Here is a 21683-nt window from a genome sequence, read left to right as displayed (position 1 = left end):
CAGTTCTAACTGTTGCTTCCTGACCTGCATACAGATTTCTCAAGAGGCAGGTCAGGTGGTCTGGTATTCCCATCTCTTTCAGAATTTTCCACAGTTTATTGTGATCTACACAGTCAAAGGCGTTGGCATAGTCAATGAAGCAGAAATAGATGTTTTTCTGGAACTCTCTTGCTTTTTCCATGATCGAGTGGATGTTGGCAATTTGATCTCTGGTTCCTCTGCCTTTTCTAAAACCAGCTTGAACATCAGGGAGTTCACGGTTCACATATTGCTGAAGCCTGGCTTGGAGAATTTTGAGCATTACTTTGCTAGCATGTGAGATGAGTGCAATTGTGTGGTAGTTTGAGCATTCTTTGGCATTGCCTTTTTTGGAATTGGAATGAAAACTGACCTTTTCCATTCCTGTGGCCACTGCTGAGTTTTCCAAATTTGCTGGCATATTGAGTGCAGCACTTTCACAGTATCATCTTTCAGGATTTGAAACAGCTCAACTGGAATTCCATCACCTCCACTAGCTTTGTCCATAAAAAGTGTTCATGTGAGGGTGTGTGTGTATGTATGTGCCACATTAAAATTCTATTTTAAAACAAATGTTTCCGTTCTCATTATAAAAAATAGTCAAGCAAACATAAATTAGGTAATTTTTCCTTTTTTTGAATGCGAGTCTTGGATTTTTTTTTCTGGGTTACACTGACTTGGTATTTTACTTTTCAAAAGAGGTTTCTTTCTCCTAAAACAGTGCACACTGAAAACACTATATCATTAATGATTTTACTGTTTTTGACTCTTTAGAATTTTTGTCTTAATGGTGACAAAGACTTAAAAGATAATTTTTTTTTTTTTTTACAGATATCATCATCCAAAGAACAGTGTTTTCAACAGAAGAGAGGTGTTGGGCAATAAAAATGTTACCATGAAATACATACAATATTGTAATGCTCCCAAAACTATCCTATTGGCTCAAGGCAGAAGCATGCATAAAGTCAAGGATTCCAAATAATGCCCTTCCCTAACAAAGGCATTGGTGGTAGAATTCTCACTTGCCACACGGGGGGCTGGGGATCGATTCCCAGCCGATGCAAGAGGCAGATTATTTTCTTTGGGCTTCCTTCGTGGCTCAGCTGGTAAAGAATCTGCCTGCAATGTGGGAAACCTGGGTTTGATCCCTAGGTTGGGAAGATCCCCCGGAGAAGGGAAAGGCTACCCACTCCAGTATTCTGGCCTGGAGAATTCCATGGACTGTATAGTTCATGCGGTCACAAAGAGTTAGACATGACTGATCGACTTTCACTTTCACTTTTCAGTTTCATTCCACAGCTGAATGTAAGACTTAAAATACTAAGTAAGCCCATCAATGGCATTTCATTCTATTCTAAGAATCACCACATGAATCTCTATGTTCAAACCTTAGTGTCCCAGCACCCCGCTTCACATAGTAAGAAGCTATAATGTCAAAGATCTTAAAACTAAACAATTTAAACATGGAATATATTTTAAATATAGGAAAAGAGAGAAATACACCTACCCAGATCTTTTATAGCAGATGAAGTCAGCATGGGATCTAAACTTACAAGGATGGCTGAAAATAATAACCATGGGGTGGTTTTCAAAAGCAATTTATTCACAGATGCCAGATACCAAAGGATTAAGGTATAGTTAATCAGAAAGCCAGGAATCGTAATGAAAACTATCTGCAAAGAAATTTCATAGATAGAAAAATCAAATTGCATTTGTATTCCATTTTTAAAAGCAAAATCAGGATACTGAAGATATAGGATCACATTAAATCCATCAAAGGAAAATTTTCAATTATCTTACTTAACAACTATGTGCTTGAAACTCTGGAAATAAGGAAAAAATTACAGTGAGAGTCTTAGAATCTTAGAAATCTTAGTTATAGGAAATATTATAATTAAAAAGCAACTTTTATACAAACTACTACATATAGATAAACAACAGGGTCCTACTATAAAGCACAGGGAATTATATTCCCTGGATATATATATATATATATATTCCCAGGATATATATATATATATTATATATCTTGTAATAAACCATAAGGGAAAAAATAAATTTTTAATTACCTTGATAAAGACATTGAATATAGATATGTATACATAGATACCATATAAATATACTATATGTTACATATGTATAATATATATACACATTTAACAATGGATAAAAACTGAAACATAGCTTATTAACACAGAAAAAAGAAAAAAAAATTAAAAAGAAGTTACAAAAGAGTGGGGGTGGGGGGAGGAAAGAGAAAACAAAATAATAGAAAGAGTGCATGGAAATGGCAGAGGACCAGGGAAAAGATAGGAAGGGAAATTCTATTATTTCAGAACTGGAACCTGGCCTTCTGCCTTCCCACTATTGGGAAGTTGCCTTCCCACTATTGGGAAGTTGCCTTCTATTTTTCTCTTATTCTCCTGTGGTGGTTATTTAGCATGATTTTACGACCAAACAGACTTGGGAAAATATGCTGATTGTTCCTTAAAGTACCTGTGAGATTCACAAATATACTCCCATGTTCACTACAGCATTATTCACAACAGCCAAACATTAAGCAATCTAAACGTCCACCTATAGATGAATGGATAAGGAATATGCATTAGGCACGTATATACATGTACGGAATATTATTCAGTCATAAGAAAAAGAAGGAAATCTTGCCATTTGCCACAATACAAGTGGATCTTGAGGGCATATACTAAGTGAAATAAATCATACTGAGAAAGACAAACGCCATATAATCTCACTTATGTGTGGAATCTAAAGAAACAAATTCATAGATTTGGAGAACAGATTTATGGTTGACAGAGACAGGCAATCAGGTTAGTTGGGAGATGAAGGTGTGAAATGCATAAAATTGGTCATCAGGCACCAATTTCCAGTTATAAAATAAGTAAAGCATAGGGACATAATATCAGTATGGTGACTACAGTTAATAGCAGTAATGTATTTCAAATACAGCCAACAGTATATTGATCACTCATTCCTATTTAAAACAGAGTAACTATTTTTGAGAAAGGCCATAAGACTAGCAGAAAAGATCTACAACTAAAGATATAAAGAAACCATGACAACTCAAGTGCCCATTAACAGATGAATAGATAAGGGGATGTGGATTTTATATTCAATAGAATATTATTCAGCCATAAAAAGAATGGAAGGCAGCTATGCTCACCACTATACAACCAATGCAAGAATAAAATTCTGCCATTTGCAGCAATATGGATGGACTTAGAGAACATTATGTTTAGTGAGATCAATCAGAGAAAGATAAATACTGTATATCATTTATATGTGAAATCTAAAAAATATATAAATGAATATATATGCAAAAAAGAAACAGATTCATAGATATAGAAAACAAATTAGTGGTTACCAAAAGGGAAAGGTAAGTGAGGTAGGGACAAATTAAGTGTATGGGGTTGATGGAATGTATAAAATAAGCAACAAAAACATATTGTATAGCACAGAAAATTATAGCCATTATCTTTTAATCTCAAAATATATTGATTCACTACACTGTACATCTGAAACTAACATAATATTTTAAATCAACTATATTTAAAAAAAATGAAAACACACAATGAGATGGGAAGAGGGGCCAGAGACACTATAGAGTCAAGACCCATACCCACAGTGAGTGAGCCGCAACTAGAAGGAGAATTACAATTGCAAAGTTTCTCTCTTGGAAGTGAAGAGTCCAGTCCCTGCATCAGGATCCCCGGCCTGGGGGTACTGCACCATGGCGATGATATTACTAGGACATTTGGCTGTGAAGGCCAGCAGGACTTGCTTTTGGAATAGACAGACGGCTGTGAGAAATAGAACCTCCACTCTTAAAGGGCACACACAAAATGTCAGATGCTCTGGGACCCAAGGCAGAACAATAATTTGAAAGGAGCCAGGGTCAGACCCACCTGCTGATCTTGAAAAGTCTTTCAGAGTGGAATGATGCCCCAGAGACATAGACACAGCTGGTAGCCATTTCGGGGAACCTGTTCTACCATGTGGACACTGGTCCTGGCAAGTGCCATTTGGGAATCCTTCGTCTAGCTTATTGATCTGCAGAATCTGGCCCTGCTTGTTGGCAAAAGTATTGGAACACCTCAGGACAAGCAGCTACCTGGGTGCGGATACAGCTTTGCCTACCAGTAGGCTAGTTTCCTTAAGACTCCTTGAGTGTACAGCTAACCTGGGACACAGCCCTGTTCATCAAAAAGGCTAGGATCCAACCCCATACATCAATATACAGGCACGAGTCCTAGGATCCTCTTGAGTCTCTACAGTCAGCTGGAGGAACCTGGTTTCACCCACTATCAAGCTGGCACTAGCCCCAGGAAGCATTCTAACCCACCAGTGGGTAGACATGAACCCAGGAACCACAAGAGCACCAAAGCCATCCAGATGAACAGGACAGCACTTGCTCCAGGTCCCCCCTGGATCATGGCCCTGCCCATCAGCAAGCCAATACTAGCTCTGGAACCCCCACCACGCAGCATATCAGCAAGCTGATACCAGCTCCAAGACACTTTCGATGCCTCAGCTGCCCACCCCTGGGATTCAGCCCTACTCACCAACAGGTCAACATGAACTTTGGAGCGCCCCAGGCCCTGTAATCAGCTGTGTCAGGAACTGGACCTACCAACTAGCAGGCAGACACTAGATACAAGATCCCTGGTCCCACAGAAACCCACTCCAGAACACAGCTCTGCCTACCAGTGGGCCAGCCCTAGCCCCGGGACCTGCAGCCAGCTGCCTGAGTCCAGGCCCTTCCCACCAGCAGCTGGCAGCATCTACACAAGGCAGAGCCTAGAAAACAACTGAACTGGGTCCAGCACATCTGTCACTTTCCATGGTAGTCAGCCTTTCCATGGTAATCAGCCTGCTGCAAGAGATGGACCCATGTAGCTCATGTAAGAAGAACCCCTAGAGCATGTAGCTCTGGTGAAGAGAGGGGAGTGTGTCACTGGGGCACAGAGGACATCTCCAAAAAAAAAAAAAAAGCCACTTCCCCAAGGTTGGAAAATGCAATGAACTTATCAGATACATATAAACAAAATAGCATATTAGGTAGAATGAAGCAACAGTGGAGTATGTTCCAACTATATATTTGAAGGAAGAAGATAAAAGCTCAGAACTAAATGAAGTAGAGATAAGCAAGAACTCAAGCTGGTTTTAGAAAAGGCAGAGGAACCAGAGATCAAATTGCCAACATCTGCTGGATCATGGAAAAAGCAAGAGAGTTCCAGAAAAACATCTATTTCTGCTTGATTGACTATGCCAAAGCCTTTGACTGTGTAGATCACAATAAACTGTGGAAGATTTGAGAGAGATGGGAATACCAGACCACCTGACCTGCCTCTTGAGAAACCTGTATGCAGGTCAGGAAACAACAGTTAGAACTGGACATGGAACAACAGACTGGTTCCAAATAGGAAAAGGAGTACGTCAAGGCTGTATATTGTCACCCTGCTTATTTAACTTCTATGCAGAGTACATCATGAGAAATGCTGGACGGGAAGAAACACAAGCTGGAATCAAGATTGCTGGGAGAAATATCAATAACCTCAGATATGCAGATGACACCACCCTTATGGCAGAAAGTGAAGAGGAGCTAAAAAGCCTCTTGATGAAAGTAAAAGAGGAGAGTGAAAAAGTTGGCTTAAAGCTGAACATTCAGAAAACAAAGATCATGGCATCCGGTCCCATCACTTCATGGGAAATAGATGGGGAAACAGTGGAAACAGTGTCAGACTTTATTTTTTGGGGCTCCAAAATCACTGCAGATGGTGACTGCAGCCATGAAATTAAGAGACGCTTACTCCTTGGAGAAAAGTTATGACCAACCTAGATAGCATATTGAAAAGCAGAGACATTACTTTGCCGACCAAGATCCGTCTAGTCAAGGCTATGGTTTTTCCTGTGGTCATATATGGATGTGAGAGTTGGACTGTGAAGAAGGCTGAGCACCGAAGAATTGATGCTTTTGAACTGTGGTTTTGGAGAAGACGCTTGAGAGTCCCTTGGACTGCAAGGAGATCCAACCAGTCCATTCTGAAGGAGATCAGCCCCGGGATTTCTTTGGAAAGAATGATGCTAAAGCTGAAATTCCAGTACTTTGGCCACCTCATGCGAAGAGTTGATTCATTGGAAAACTCTGATGCTGGGAGGAATTGGGGGCAGGAGGAGAAGGGGACAACAGAGGATGAGATGGCTGGATGGCATCACTGACTCGATGGACGTGAGTCTAGGTGAACTCCGGGAGTTGGTGATGGACAGGGAGGCCTGGCGTGCTGCAATTCATGGGGTTGCAAAGAGTCAGACACGACTGAGCGACTGAACTGAACTGAACTGAAGTAGAGATAAGCAATCTACCTGATGAAGATGATCCAAGAATCCAGGAGAAGATTAAATGAATAGAGTGAGAAGATGGAAGTTTTTAACAAAGAGTTAGAAAATATAAAGAAGAATCAGAGATGAAGAATGTAATAATTAAAATTAAAAATGCAGTACAAGTAATTGACTGGAGAAGGCAATGGCACCCCACTCCAGTACACTTGCCTGGAAAATCCCATGGAGGGAGGAGCCTGGAAGGCTGCAGTCCATGGGGTCGCTAAGAGTTGGACACAACTGAGTGACTTCGCTTTCACTTTCCACTTTCACGCATTGGAGAAGGAAATGGCAATCTACTCCAGTGTTCTTGCCTGGAGAATTCCAGGGACGACTGAGCCTGGTGGGCTGCCATCTATGGGGTCGCACAGAGTCGGACACGACTGAAGCGACTTAGCAGCAGCAGCAGAAGTAATCAACAGTAGATTAGCAGTAAACAGAGGAATGCAGCAGTGAACTGGAAAACAGAGTACTAGAAATCACTGAAGCCAAACGCAAAAAAGAAAAACACACAAAAAGAAAGGAGGACAGTTTAAGAGACCTCTGAAAGAACATTAAACATACTAACATTAGCGTAATAAAGTCTGTGAAAGAGAAGAGAGAGAGAGAGAAAGGGACAGAGGATATATTTAAAGAAATAATAGGGGAAGACTTCCCTAACCTGAGAAAGGAAAAATAATTATTGTATATGCAATTAATCTGTGGTCAATTAATCTATGACAGAGGAGGAAGAAATATATAATAGGGGAAAGACAGCCTATTTGATAAATAGTGTTGAAAAAACTGAATAGCTATATGCAAAAGAATTAAACTGTACTACTTTCTCACATCACTTCATGGGAAATAGATGGGGAAACAGTGTCAGATTTTATATTTTTAGGCTCCAAAATCACTGCAGATAGTGACTGCAGCCATGAAATTGAAAGACGCTTACTCCTTAGAAGAAAAGTTATGATCAACCTAGATAGCATATTCAAAAGCAGAGACATTACTTTGCCAACAAAAGTCCATCTAATCAAGGCTATGGTTTTTCCAGTGGTCATGTATGGATGTGAGAGTTGGACTGTGAAGAAAGCTGAGCACCGAAGAACTGATGCTTTTGAACTGTGGTGTTGGAGAAGACTCTTGCGAGTCCCTTGGACTGCAAGGAGATCCAACCAGTCCATTCTGAAGATCAGCCCTGGGATTTCTTTGGAAGGAATGATGCTAAAGCTGAAACTCCAGAACTTTGGCCACCTCATGCGAAGAGTTGACTCATTGGAAAAGACTCTGATGCTGGGAGGGATTGGGGGCAGTCAGAGAAGGGGATGACAGAGGATGAGATGGCTGGATGGCATCACGGACTCGATGGACATGAGTCTGAGTGAACTCCGGGAGATGGTGATGGACAGGGACCTGGCGTGCTGCAATTCATGGGGTTGCAAAGAGTTGGACACGACTGAGCGACTGAACCGAACCGAACCGAACCGAAATGTTCATTGATAGATGGATAAAGAAGATGAGTATACATACATATGCACACAATGGAAGACTACTGAGCAACAAAAGAGAATGAAATCTCATCATTTGCAGCAACATGGATGGACCTAGAGGGTCGTATGCTAAGTCAACAAACAACAGAACAGAAACAGATTCATAAAGAGAACAAACAGGTAACCACCTGGAGAGGGGATTTCGACAAGGAAAGAAATAGCTATGGGAGACTGAGAAGTACAAACTTTCAGTACAAAACAAATGAGTCACAGGTTTGAAGTGTACAGTGTTGGGAATACAGTCAATAACTAATATTTTTGTATGGTGACATACTATAACTAGAATTATTGTGATGATCACTTTGAAAAGTATATAAATATTGAATCACTATATTGTATAACAGGAATTAGCACAGTGATGTAGGTCAATTATACTTCAAAAATAAATAAACAAGCAAACAAACTCATAGAAAAGGAGATCACAGTTGTGGTTACCAGAGATAGGGGTAACCACAGGGGAAGTGAGAAGAAGAATTGGATGAAGACAGTACAAAGATACAAACTTACAAACTTCTAATTATAAGATAAATAAGTAATAGGAATATAATGTATAACAACATGATAAATATGATTAACATTGCTGTATGTTATATAAGTTGTTAGAGTAAATCCTAAGAATTTTCATTACAAAGAAAAATATTTTTTTATTTCTTTAATTTTGTAACTGCATGAAATGATGGATATTCACTAAACTTATTATGATAATCATTTCATGATGCATATTAATCATTATACTGTAGCCCTTAAACTTATATAGTGATCTATGTTGATTATATCACAATAAAACTGAAGAAACAGAAAGATTCTGTAAAAATTGAAAGTCCAAATGAAAACATAAAATGAACCTGAACATGCATCTCATATCATTAAAAAATTAGCTCAAATTAGATCATAGGCCTAAATGTGAAATATAAAATTATTAAACTTCTAGAAGAAAACATAAGAGAAAATCTTAGTGACCTTGAATTAGGAAATAATTTTTTAATATGACACAAATTCTAAAAGAAAATTTTTTCAATATTTGGTCAAATTGGACTTTATCAAAAATAAAAACTTTTGGAAAAAAGAAGACTACAATGGTACCAAAGCAGAGATTTACTATTTTTGATCGTGAATCTAAGACATACATGGAAGACAATGAAACTATTATGTAATTATTAAAGAACCAGCTAAAAACAATAGGTAATGGATTTTTAAAATCAATTTAATTGAATATAATTTATCTTTCTTAGGGGTGATTTTTAAAAATAATGCCTGTGAAGTCACTACGTAATTTTTTTCACCTGGCATCTATTTGAGACTTTAAGAATAAAGCTATAGAAATCATCTCCTAATTTTTTCTGATTATTAATTAATATTCAAAAGAAATATAGTATATGGAAATAACAAATAATGAGAAAATTAGTCATTCTACTTATACCCCATGACCTTGGAAATTACTGTCTATGCTGAAAGTCACATCAATATTTGGACAAATTTCTAAGGTAAATCAAATTAAATTGAATCATTAAAAAAAAAAAAGGTTAGATTAGGGATTGCCTCACTGATACATTGGTAAGGAACTGACTTCAAAGAAATTCTGAGGGAATTCTCTAGATTGATGAAAATGTTTATATCTTGATTAGGTGATGGTTACACAGGTATTTGTCAAAACTCATCAAACCGTATGCTCAAAATGTATGCACACTTCTGCATGTAAATTATATCTCAAAATAGTTTTTTAAATGTAAGAAAAATATTTTGTAAATTTTTTAAGTTTTTAAAATGTAAGAAAAACATGAACATAGATAACATGTAGTAGCTCATGAGTGAATAATATTATTAAAAATAACACCTGCCAGGAATAGAAGGAACATACCTCAACATAATAAAAGCTATATATGACAAACCCACAGCAAACATTATCCTCAGTGCTGAAAAATTGAAAGCATTTCCCCTAAAGTCAGGAACAAGACAAGGGTGCCCACTTTCACCACTACTATTCAACATAGTTCTGGAAGTTTTAGCCACAGCAATCAGAGCAGAAAAAGAAATAAAAGGAACCCAAATTGGAAAAGAAGAAGTAAAACTCTCACTGTTTGCAGATGACATGATCCTCTACATAGAAAACCCTAAAGACTCTACCAGAAAATTACTAGAGCTAATTAATGAATATAGTAAAGTTGCAGGATATAAAATCAACACACAGAAATCCCTTGCATTCCTATACACTAATAATGAGAAAGTAGAAAACGAAATTAAGGAAACAATTCCATTCACCATTGCAACAAAAAGAATAAAATACTTAGGAATATATCTACCTAAAGAAACTAAAGACCTATATATAGAAAACTATAAAACACTGATGAAAGAAATCAAAGAGGACACTAATAGATGGAGAAATATACCATGTTCATGGATTGGAAGAATCAATATAGTGAAAATGAGTATACTACCCAAAGCAATTCACAAATTCAATGCAATCCCTATCAAGATACCGGCGATATTTTTCACAGAACTAGAACAAATAATTTCAAGATTTGTATGGAGATACAAAAAAACCTCGAATAGCCAAAGCAATCTTGAGAAAGAAGAATGGAACTGGAGGAATCAGCTTGCCTGACTTCAGGCTCTACTACAAAGCCACAGTCATCAAGACAGTATGGTATTGGCACAAAGACAGAAATATAGATCAATGGAACAAAATAGAAAGCCCAGAGATAAATCCACACACATATGGACACCTTATCTTTGACAAAGGAGGCAAGAATATACAATGGAGTAAAGACAATCTCTTTAACAAGTGGTGCTGGGAAAACTGGTCAACCACTTGTAAAAGAATGAAACTAGAACACTTTCTAACACTGCACACAAAGATAAACTCCAAATGGATTAAAGATCTAAATGTAAGACCAGAAACTATAAAACTCCTAGAGGAGAACATAGGCAAAACACTCTCTGACATAAACCACAGCAGGATCCTCTATGATCCACCTCCCAGAATTCTGGAAATAAAAGCAAAAATAAACCAATGGGACCTAGTTAAAATTAAAAGCTTCTGCACAACAAAGGAAAATATAAGCAAAGTGAAAAGACAGCCTTCCGAATGGGAGAAAATAATAGCAAATGAAGCAACTGACAAACAACTAATCTCAAAAATATACAAGCAACTCCTGCAGCTCAATTCCAGAAAAATAAACGACCCAATCAAAAAAATGGGCCAAAGAACTAAATAGACATTTCTCCAAAGAAGACATACGGATGGCTAACAAACACATGAAAAGATGCTCAACATCACTCATTATTAGAGAAATGCAAATCAAAACTACAATGAGGTACCACTTCACACCAGTCAGAATGTCTGCAATCCAAAAATCTGCAAGCAATAAATGCTGGAGAGGGTGTGGAGAGAAGGGAACCCTCCTACACTGTTGGTGGGAATGCAAACTAGTACAGCCACTATGGAGAACAGTGTGGAGATTCCTTAAAAAATTGCAAATAGAAATGCCTTACGACCCAGCAATCCCACTGCTGGGCATGCACACTGAGGAAACCAGAATCGAAAGAGACACATGTACCCCAATGTTCATCGCAGCACTGTTTATAATAGCCAGGACATGGAAACAACCTAGATGTCCATCAGCAGATGAATGGATAAGAAAGCTGTGGTACATATACACAATGGAGTATTACTCAGCTGTTAAAAAGAATGCATTTGAATCAGTTCTGATGAGATGGATGAAACTGGAGCCGATTATACAGAGTGAAGTAAGCCAGAAAGAAAACACCAGTACAGTATACTAACACATATATATGGAATTTAGAAAGATGGCAATGATGACCCCGTATGCAGGACAGCAAAAAAGACACAGATATGTATAGCGGACTTTTGGACTCAGAGGGAGAGGGAGAGGGTGAGATGATTTGGGAGAATGGCATTGAAACATGTATAATATCATGTAAGAATCGAATTGCCAGTCTATGTCCGATGCAGGATACGGCACGCTTGGGGCTCGTACACGGGGATGACCCAGAGAGATGTTGTGCGGAGGGGGGTTCATGTTTGGGAACGCATGTACACCCGTGGTGGATTCATGTCAATGTATGGCAAAACCAATACAAAATTGTAAAGTAAAATAAAAAATTAATTAATTAATTAATTAAAAAAAAATAACACCTGCCAAAATAACTTCTTACTCTCCAAAATAACTTCTTACCTGCCAAAATAACTTGTGGAGCAGGTAAACATCCATATCAAATGCAACAGTAAAGATGATTATCGGTGTAAATAGATTAAAAAATAAGTGGGAATCCATCCATTGTATGGCATCTGCATATTCTTGGACCTAATAATATAAGACTATTATTTTCTCATTTTCCCATTAGTCTGTTAGCATGGAATACATGTCAGGCATTCCTATCTCTAGCAAAAAATAAAAAGATACATCACAACATAGTAAGTGCTTAAGTCTTAACTCTGTTGGATTTTTATAGTTTTTCATCAGGTCATTACCAGCTGCAGCAAAAAGTTAATGGACATCTTTATGTCTAGTCTTTCTTTTTAAAGAAAAAACATAGGAAGTACACTGACATAGGTACTAAAGGATATGTAGGAGATTTTCAGGCATACAAGAGAAAGAGCTTTGGGGTAGATGGATCATCATGCACAAAATCCACAAAGGAGTAAACAGTTACGTCAAATTCCAGAAATTACATAATTAGCCATGGCTTATGTAGATGTGTATGGAAGAACAGTGGGAATAAGAGACTAGGAAGTTAATGCAGTTCATGAAATAATTAATTAGTGGCATTTATGATAAAATATTTAGTTGCAATTTTTAAACTTTATTATGGGTGTCTGTAACTAAGCAGGACTCTATGGGGCCTTCCCCAGATAGACCCCTCCCTCATAGCCTCTGCTTTAGCTCCTCTCTGAAGTATCTAAATAATAGAGTCTGATGAATATCTGCTGAGTTATTTTACAGATGCTAAACTCCCACCAAATGAAAGAAATAAACACATCCCCTCAGGAGTCTGGTTGGAAACAAGAAATATTTGCAATGATTTTACTTTACCTCACCATCAACCAATCAGAGAATTGTGCACAAGCTGATCACATACTATGGGACTCCCCTCATTTGCCTTGTTTTTAAAATGCTTTGCTGAAATCCATCAGCGAAGACTTTTTGAGCACTAGATGTCTGGTACTCCTTGTATGGAATCTTATAATAGATGCTTTCCTTCACCACAATCCACTGTCAGTAAATTGGCTTTCCTGCTTGAGGGTGAGCAGAGATGAGTTTGGTTCATTAACACATCCATTCAACATTCACTCATGAAGGAAACACTGACTACCTACTGGTTAGATGATACTCTTGTATTTGGAATGTAATTCTTCACTGGTCTTTTGTGTTTCTCTGTACGTTATGGGTGGAGGCACTGATCGCTTTTCTTCCAGGAATATTTTCTTTCAAGAATATTTGTATGTACTAACAGCTTTGGAAGATAAAGCAAGTGTCTCCCTCCAGAACAAAGGGCAGGTTTACTATTACTGTCCAGTGTAATAAGGATAATATCTCTCTCTCTGGAGCAAGGGGGAAGAAGAGCTCACTGCCCATCATAAAATAATTCAAGTTCTCTAAACTCAGATTTCCTCTCTTATAATGTAACCCATTGCATATGCAGATTTCACCTTGCCCTCTTTACTTCTCTTTATGGGGTTCATAGAATGGGACAAGAAAACCTTAGGCTCTGGATTCTGCTATTGCTATGAGTAATAGAGTACTTTGTCTCTAGCCCAGGAGTCCCATGTGTTTTGTAGGATTGTGAAACTGTGGCAAGTTAATTTATGAGATTGAAGCCTGAGTAAAATCTTAGACCCTTCACAGTTCTAGACATAGAGGCCTTTCCTTTAAAGAGTTGTTGACAAATAGGAAAGTTTATAGAAGTATTTAAAGTCACATTTATGTAAAATATCATATGATTATGAAACCTGTTCATAACAAATGAAGTAGTAATCTGCTTCTGATTTTTGCCTGTATACGTGGTTTCCATTATCACTTTTAACATCACTGATAGAATTTGTTTGAGAAAGTCAATCATTTTTGCACACATTCTTATTTACATATTGATTAACTAAGGCAGGTGTTGGCAAACTATGGTCCCTGGGAACAAATCTGGCTCAATGCCTGTTTTTGGTAAATGAAGTATTATTGGAATACAGCTATGCCAATTTTCTTATGTATTGTCTGTGGCTGCTTTTAAATTACAATGGCAGAATTGAGTAGCTGTGATAGAGATCATACAGCCTGTGTAGTCCAGAATATTCACTATATGGCTTTTTATAGAAAAAAACTTTGTTGCCAACCCCTGGGCTAGAGGACTATTTAATGTGCCAGTAATGCATTCTACATTCCTTGTAGTAAGTATATTCTCTCTTCTCTACCTGACTACAGCTGTTCCCAACTATTTAGTATTACTGTAGATACCTTGGCTATATAGTTTGCTTTTTCTCTCACTTCTGACTCCATGTAAGAGGTTCAATGTATGTTTCTTAATATATTCCAAGCCAAGCATAGAGAGAACCTCCATTCTAATGGGAACCCTATGAAACATTCCTGAGGCAATAGATTGGTTCAGTGTCAGAATTATCTTGGTAATAGAGTCCTGTATCAGTAGTTCAAAGTCTTTCTGAGTTTCTATGTTGTTAGCCAATTTCTTGTCTAAGGTTTTGAATTATGTTTAAATACTCAGCTACTCACACTCTCAGTAGCTATATGTGTATTCATTCTGAATTGCCTACCTAGTTTGAGACCTAGGCTCTGGTTTGACAATGTTAAGCTGGATTTCAGCTTTTTCACACCTGGGTCCTTTTTCTACACAGCTGATCTAATGTTATTCGCATCACAAGCATATATGAACTGGCAGAGCAGTGAAAAGATACGCTTACAAATTTTCTTAAGCCATCTTCATATGAATCTTAGATATACTCAGAAAAATAAAATACACATATTTACTATACACACCTGGTCAGATGTAAAACTTAGCATTTCAAAACTGCATCCAAGTAAAAATAATATTACAGGGAGAGGAACTGGAAAGTCTTTCAAGTGTTGGTTCAAAAGTGCTGCAAAAAATATGTCTATTGAAAGGCAATGAGATATCACACTTAACAGAACTTTAATTTGATATGACTTCTTAATATGAAGACAATGAAATATAGAAATATAGCAAGTAAGTGATGAAACAGTAACTGAAGCCCTCCTTCACACTTAAACACATAAAATCAGTATAATTGGTAATCTACTAAACTCATGCTTTACTTCTTTTATGATGTGTATAATTTCCTTAGAATCTTTAGTAAACATTTCTAATAATCATTGGTTCTTGGGTTACTACTAAAATATTTGTAGTAATTTATGTACATGCTATAAATCAGCTTTCATTTCTTAAGCAATCCAGCAATGAGGGATTAATAAATAACTAAAATGAAATATCCTGGCTAATTCTCAGTTTAACAGTGAGTAATCAGTATAACAATGAGGAAATCTAGTGACCTTTCCTGGTGGCTCAGACAGTAAAGAGTCTGCCTGCAACGCGGAAGACCTGGGTTTGATCCCTGGGTCGGGAATATCCCCTGAAGAAGGAAATGGCAACCCACTCAAGGATTCTTTCCTGGAAAATCCCATGGATGGAGGAGCCTGGCAGGCTACAATCCATGGGGTCACAAAGAGCTGGACATGACTGAGTAACTAACACTTTCACTTCACTGCCTATTAGAAAGCCTATAATGAATACTTAACTTTGTTCATTCTCTCAAAGTGCAATAAGCAATATCACAGCATTTCCTTCAGTTTAATGTTTCCTAATTCTTTGTAATACAATTCTAATCAGGTCAAAGGATGCAAAAATTGTGCTTTCTTTTGATTTCTACAGTGTTCTGTTCTTCTCAGCATATTTTACTGTTTGATAAAACCTAAGAAAACATCTGTGCTGTGCTGTGCTAAGCTGCTTCAGTAGGGCCGGACTCTGTGGCACCCTATGGACTGTGTCCCTCCAGGCTCCTCAGTCCATGGGATTCTCCAAGCAAGAATACTGGAGTGGGTTGTCATGCCCTCCTCCAGGGGGTCTTCCTCACCCAGGGATCAAACCCAAGTCTCTTATGTCTCCTGCACTGGCAGACGGGTTCTTTACCACTAGTGCCACATAGGAATCCCAAGAGAACACTTATCAAGGGGTTAAAAAGTAACTGAATCGTTCAGAAGACCTATCACTTTGAAAATTCTTTTTCCAAGTAAAGAAAGATGTGGGACAGCTAACTTAACAATATGGATGAAACTATAGTTTATGATAATGCAAGTTAACAATAAAATCCCTAACCTTTGCTTTTCTGTTAATCTGATTCAATTCACCACATCACTTAAATCTAACCATAACTTAGCAAGTAAGAAGGTATGAATACTCTGAACTCAACAGAGGTGAAGAATATGAATCAGATTTACATGGTCTTTCTTCAGGGGCAGATTATTATTGGATTCATTTGATTGAAAATCTTGGGATAGAGGTATGAATTTAGAGAAAAAACACACTAATTTCCTACTATTGTTACCTTCCTTAATTCTATGTGGTGACATATACAAAATACATCCACAGAATACACTGAAATAAAAAGAATTGCACCTACCTCCAATCATACAGATCAAAGACAATATTATAATGATTTTAGGGAGTTCCTGAGGAGTTTCCAAGAATGAACGCCTAAAAACTTCCAGCCATTCATCAGTAAACCCTTTCTTAACAAAAGTTAAATTAGAAATTTGGCCATCCATCCTGTGGTTTCTCACAGGCTGTCTGAATCCAACTCTCAGGACTCTGTAAAACTTGCCTAGAACAAAAACAAAGTTAGATTTTTCTTCTTGGTGGCCTCCTAAAGCTTTTTTTAAAAAGAGAAAGAAAAAACCTGTATTTGTCCTTATTTCCAGTAATTTCCTAGAGTCTGCCAAAATTAAGGATGCTTTCCTCTTCTATGATGTTTTCTATTTACGTGATAAAGAAAAAGTGCAACCCCAAGTAATAGGGACTATTCAGTGTCATCCTGTGTTCTTATGATGCCAAGCACTAATCAGCTATTATTCATGCTGCATCTATTCAACTGAAAAGAGGATTTTCATCTAGCCAGCCACCGGGACTACACACTGGTACAGGTTACTTAGTTCTCAGGATGGACAACTGAGGGGTTTGCCCTCACTTATCTGAGCCTCTGGAAGCATGTTCAGGCAGCTATTCCAAAGCAGGAAGTGGTGGAGGGGGTGGAATATTCTGATCTCTTTTCTTGTTATATCCAGAGAGAAAGCAATAGACCATGATGATAATCAATAATAATCATCTTTTATCTGCTTCAAGACATTCATGGGCCAGGTTTTCTCTAATTTTTAAATATTTTTATAGCAACTAAGGACCTAAGAAAAATATTGAAACCAAAATGATTTAAAACAGGAGAATTGTTACATGTTTCCTTTGCTACTCTTGGAAGAAGAACAAGGGCCATGATGAGTCTTGGTCTGAAGAAATAGGTGATAGCTGCAGTCTGCCAATCTCACTTGCTTCCCATGGTAAGGAACGTTTTACATCAGGGTCTTAAACTTCATGGAGGGAATTTTTCCAATTTGATCTCTCCTAATATCGGTTTAACATTTTCTAGCATCTCTTAGCATCTCACCTTGCTGCCTTGCTAAGCAATCAGTTACTACTAAACTTCCCCTCATGATCCAGCAATGTCTTTTTCAGTTTCATATTTTATATACTTATTCGTTTTCTATATGCTCTTTTCTGGCTATCTAAACAACACTTTTGAAAGAAAACTAATTAAATAAATATATGCTTATTGTGAACATTTTTGAAATAAACATATAAACAAACATTTCAAAAAGAGGAAAAAATTTTGCACAATCATGTCATCTAGTGGCTCTTATATATTTTATTTACACAGTTGGGTTCATCCTTATATACTCATACTTTCTGCTTCTTTCCACATGGTATTATATCACCAGCATCAATGCTAATGCTAAGTCGCTTCAGTCGTGTCTGACTCTGTGCCGACCCCATAGACAGCAGCCCACCAGGCTCCCCCGTCCCTGGGGTTCTCCAGGCAAGAACACTAGAGTGGGTTGCCATTTCCTTCTCCAATGCATGAAAGTGAAAAGTGAAAGTGAAGTCGCTCAGTCGTGTCCGACTCTTAGCGACCCCATGGACTGCAACCCACCAGGCTTCTCTGTCCATGGGATTTTCCAGGCAAGAGTACTGGAGTGGGGTGCCATTGCCTTCTCCTACCAGCATCAAGGAGCCTTGCAAACACTGCGCCATATTAGCACCAATGTGAAAGCGGCAACTCTCTGGTCTGACTGCGCACATGCAAAGGTCTGTTGGGCTGAGGCTTACAGCGTAAAAGACTCTGGGTAACCTGTTGTTAGCTTCAGTTTTCTAATTTGTATAGTTTCCCAGTCTGTGTAATTTCTGTCCCTGTATTTATAACTTTCTTTGAAATCACTTGGGGAGATATAACACTGGCGATGAGTCTTATCCCCACGATTCCTGTTTAAATCAGTCCGCGTGGCAGCCTGGCTCCCCAAGCGATTTTAATGTGTAGCCAAGTTTAGTAACCACTGTGCTTTCCCCAGTTCAAAGGCAACCTTGCTCAATTTTCTGTCTCTAAGCCAACATTTTTTTCCCAATATTCTTGAGTCAGGTATTTTGAGAAAGGGTATCAGTGTCTTTCTGGTGAAGACCCCAGAAACACATCTGTAGTTGACAAGTTTGGTGTATTATGTGTCTCAGTGAGGGAGACATATCCACCTTGGGGCACTGTGGTAGGGGGTTTCAGTAAAAGGATATTCGAAAGAACTAATTATGGATCTGGGTAATATTGGAGAGGGATGGTCTAAGGAAGTGAGACTTTATTCTAACTTGGGTGCTGTCAGGAAGCAAGGACAATTCTGTGGTTGGGTACTCAATAACTCTTACCTACAGGGAAGGCAAACTGGAATGGGGACAAAGCTGTACTGAGTGCAGAAGCAGCAGCCACTCATTTTAGACAAGAATGAAAGCTGTTTGGTATTGGATGGGTTGCATGGTGACTTGTTCTGTCCAATTTTATTATCATCTCATAGTGACCTCATTTGATTTTGATGTTCTATGAGATTATTTATGTCAAATGAGAGAACAACATGGACTAGCTGTGAGCATCACACCAGCTTGTAGTAACACTGGGGCTGCTTTTTTTTTCCTTTTTCACTTATTGGTTTCGTTTTCCCTAGAATTTCTAAATTCCTTAACCTCATTGTAACATGTTAAGAACTGGGAGTAGACCAGAGGATCTTGATAATAGTATAGTGATACAGCAAAGTAAGCTCAGTTATCCTTCTAAGACAGACATTTTTAACCTTGACTACATATTAGAATCAGAGAGATTTAAAAATACAGGTATTTACCTGGGTGGCTCCCCAGAGGTTAATTTAATTGGTATAAAGTGCAGCCCGAGTATTGGGAACCTTAAAATCTTCCCAGTGATCCTAATAGTCAGCCATTATTTGGCAGCACTGCTCTAGGAGAAATATGTGCCATTAGAGAAGAACACTGAAAGACTGGTGTATTTGCTCTCAGAATCAAACTGGTTAGTAAAATATTGTCAATGTCACCTATTAATTTTCTCACTGTTACAAAGCAAAAGGGCTTGAACAAAAAGGAAAATATTTTCTGCATCATAGTTGTATACTCCTATATACTCACAGAATTTAATACAGTTAAGGAGTCAATTGTTTTCCAAACTAAAAGCAGGGATACATACATGATCCCATAAGCAGGTTTCTCATTTCTAAAATAGCTTATTTGAAAACCTTAATAAGTGTTTGTATATTCAATTCTAATAAATCCCATTTTATAAAAGAATAAAATTACTCCAAATCTTAATTATACTTGAACTTTAGGGAAATATATGATCAAACTCAGCAGAATTTCACTGTTTGGCTGTGAAAACTCAAATCAGTTTCTTCAATCTCCACTCCAGATTCTCCTAACAAACCTTTACTCCCACAAAATGATCTCATGTTGTTAGCATGTAAATGCTAATATTATTCAAGCTTGACACTTTAAAAAATATGGGTAAAGAAGTAGCAGTTTAGATTAAACAGATTTTCAATGTAATTGCAATTATTATTATTCAGGTTAAATTGAGTTTTAACAATTTTGAATAAGTTTATGAGTCCATGTCACATGCATTAAGGAAAAAATATGATTTATCTTAAAATTGCCACATGGGTTTCCTACATTAACTTATCAGGAGAATTAAATAAAGCCTCAAATCTCTTTCTGTGTGAGGTTAATAATTGTCCTCTCAAATGGCACATGGATTTGTCCCCAACATCAGTCAGCCTTGAGAAATTCTCTTTCCCATGGTGTGGAAATTATACTGATTCACTCTGTCCCTGAAAATGGTAAATATTTCTTCCTTTTAATCATTGCTTTTTGCAGGAATTAAGTGACAAAAGTATCCTGAAAAGAGTGCTGTGGAAGCCCAGTAATCTTAAGAAGCTGCAAAGCGCTCAGGATTGAGAAAAAAAAAAAAAAAGAAAAACAAAACTGGAGTTGGATTCTCTGATCACACAAAACAGCAGCTTCTTACAGACGCTGAGAAAGTGGGCGGTCTGTTGCCTTCCTGATTTCCTCACTAGAATGAGCCCTTCCTCGCTCTCGGCTCTGCTCCATACACCTAAGATTAGCCACGGCGTCTGTGTGGTTTCCTCTTAGTGCCTCGTAAGGCAAAGGGAATAAATACTAGGTAGGTGAGCAGTTTAGAAAGTTGATATGGGAAGTGTAATGGAGGAGGGGCAGGGGCTAAGGTACAGAAAGTCACACCCAGAGGCTGGTTGATCTTCGGGAAAGTCTGTGATTGGCTGCCATAGGAAAAGTGGAAACTACAAGACGAATGGTTGCTGAATCTGTAGCTGCAATACTGTGAAAGCATTTGTTTCCTCACCAGCGGGGAAGGGCAATTTCCTGAATGGGAAGCTAGAGGAAGACTCACCGTCCAGAGCTTCAGGAGGAGTATCATGTAGTGTGTAAGTGATAGGTGGAAGGTAGCTAATCCGTTCATCCAGAAACAGCCACAACCAACTGCAACCTCATTGACAGTTACTTGCTCTAAGCCCCGCCCCTGGCCTGCACCCATTGGCTTTAGGTTCACAACCCCTGACTTGATTGGCTGACAAAGTACAGTCGTAGAAAGTGCTACACAGCATCATTACCTCTGAATATCTATGGCAATCCTTCAAGTTTTAAGGCTGTTGTATTTTAAAAATAAATAAATACATAAGCAAGGGTGAAAAGGAAACTCCAGAAATTGTATTGCTATATTAATTTAAAGCTTAGGAACAGTAGATTAGTGGCAAAGAGCCAATGGACACTGTTTTTCCAGAATTCTAGTGGAAGTGAGATTCCTAGATAAGATAGAGTTGTAGAAAATTTGAAATATGAAGATACAGGTTGCTGAATTAGGAAACAAAAAAGAGAGACAGTGGCTAGTCTAGCCGTATGATGGAAAAGGAAATGGCAACCCACTCCAGTATTCTTGCCTAGAGAATCCTGTGGACGGAGGAGCTTGGTGGGCTGCCGTCTATGGGGTCGCACAGAGTCAGACACAACTGAAGCGACTTACAATGCGTGCATGCATTGTAGAAGGAAATGGCAACCCACTCCAGTATTCTT

General features: G+C 38.0%; 1 protein-coding gene across 1 annotated transcript in view; it reads right to left on the bottom strand.

Annotated features, from left to right (window-relative positions):
* SLC9C1 (solute carrier family 9 member C1) overlaps positions 1–16753 on the bottom strand; it is a 108621-nt gene extending 91868 nt beyond the window's left edge. The window contains exons 1-4 of the mRNA XM_040265653.1: positions 16609–16753; positions 14951–15051; positions 12143–12271; positions 1526–1691 (exon numbers count right to left, since the gene is read on the bottom strand). Coding sequence (XP_040121587.1) covers positions 1526–1691; positions 12143–12271; positions 14951–15051; positions 16609–16753 — 541 coding nt within the window. The remainder of the gene's footprint in view (positions 1–1525; positions 1692–12142; positions 12272–14950; positions 15052–16608) is intronic.
* Positions 16754–21683: the final 4930 nt, after the last annotated feature.

The sequence above is a fragment of the Oryx dammah genome, unplaced genomic scaffold (assembly GCF_014754425.2).
Source record: "Oryx dammah isolate SB20612 unplaced genomic scaffold, SCBI_Odam_1.1 HiC_scaffold_2, whole genome shotgun sequence".
In the NCBI taxonomy this organism is placed as follows: Eukaryota; Metazoa; Chordata; class Mammalia; order Artiodactyla; family Bovidae; genus Oryx; species Oryx dammah.
The sequence above is the reverse complement of the archived record's forward strand: the minus strand, read 5'-3'. Positions and strand labels throughout refer to the sequence as shown.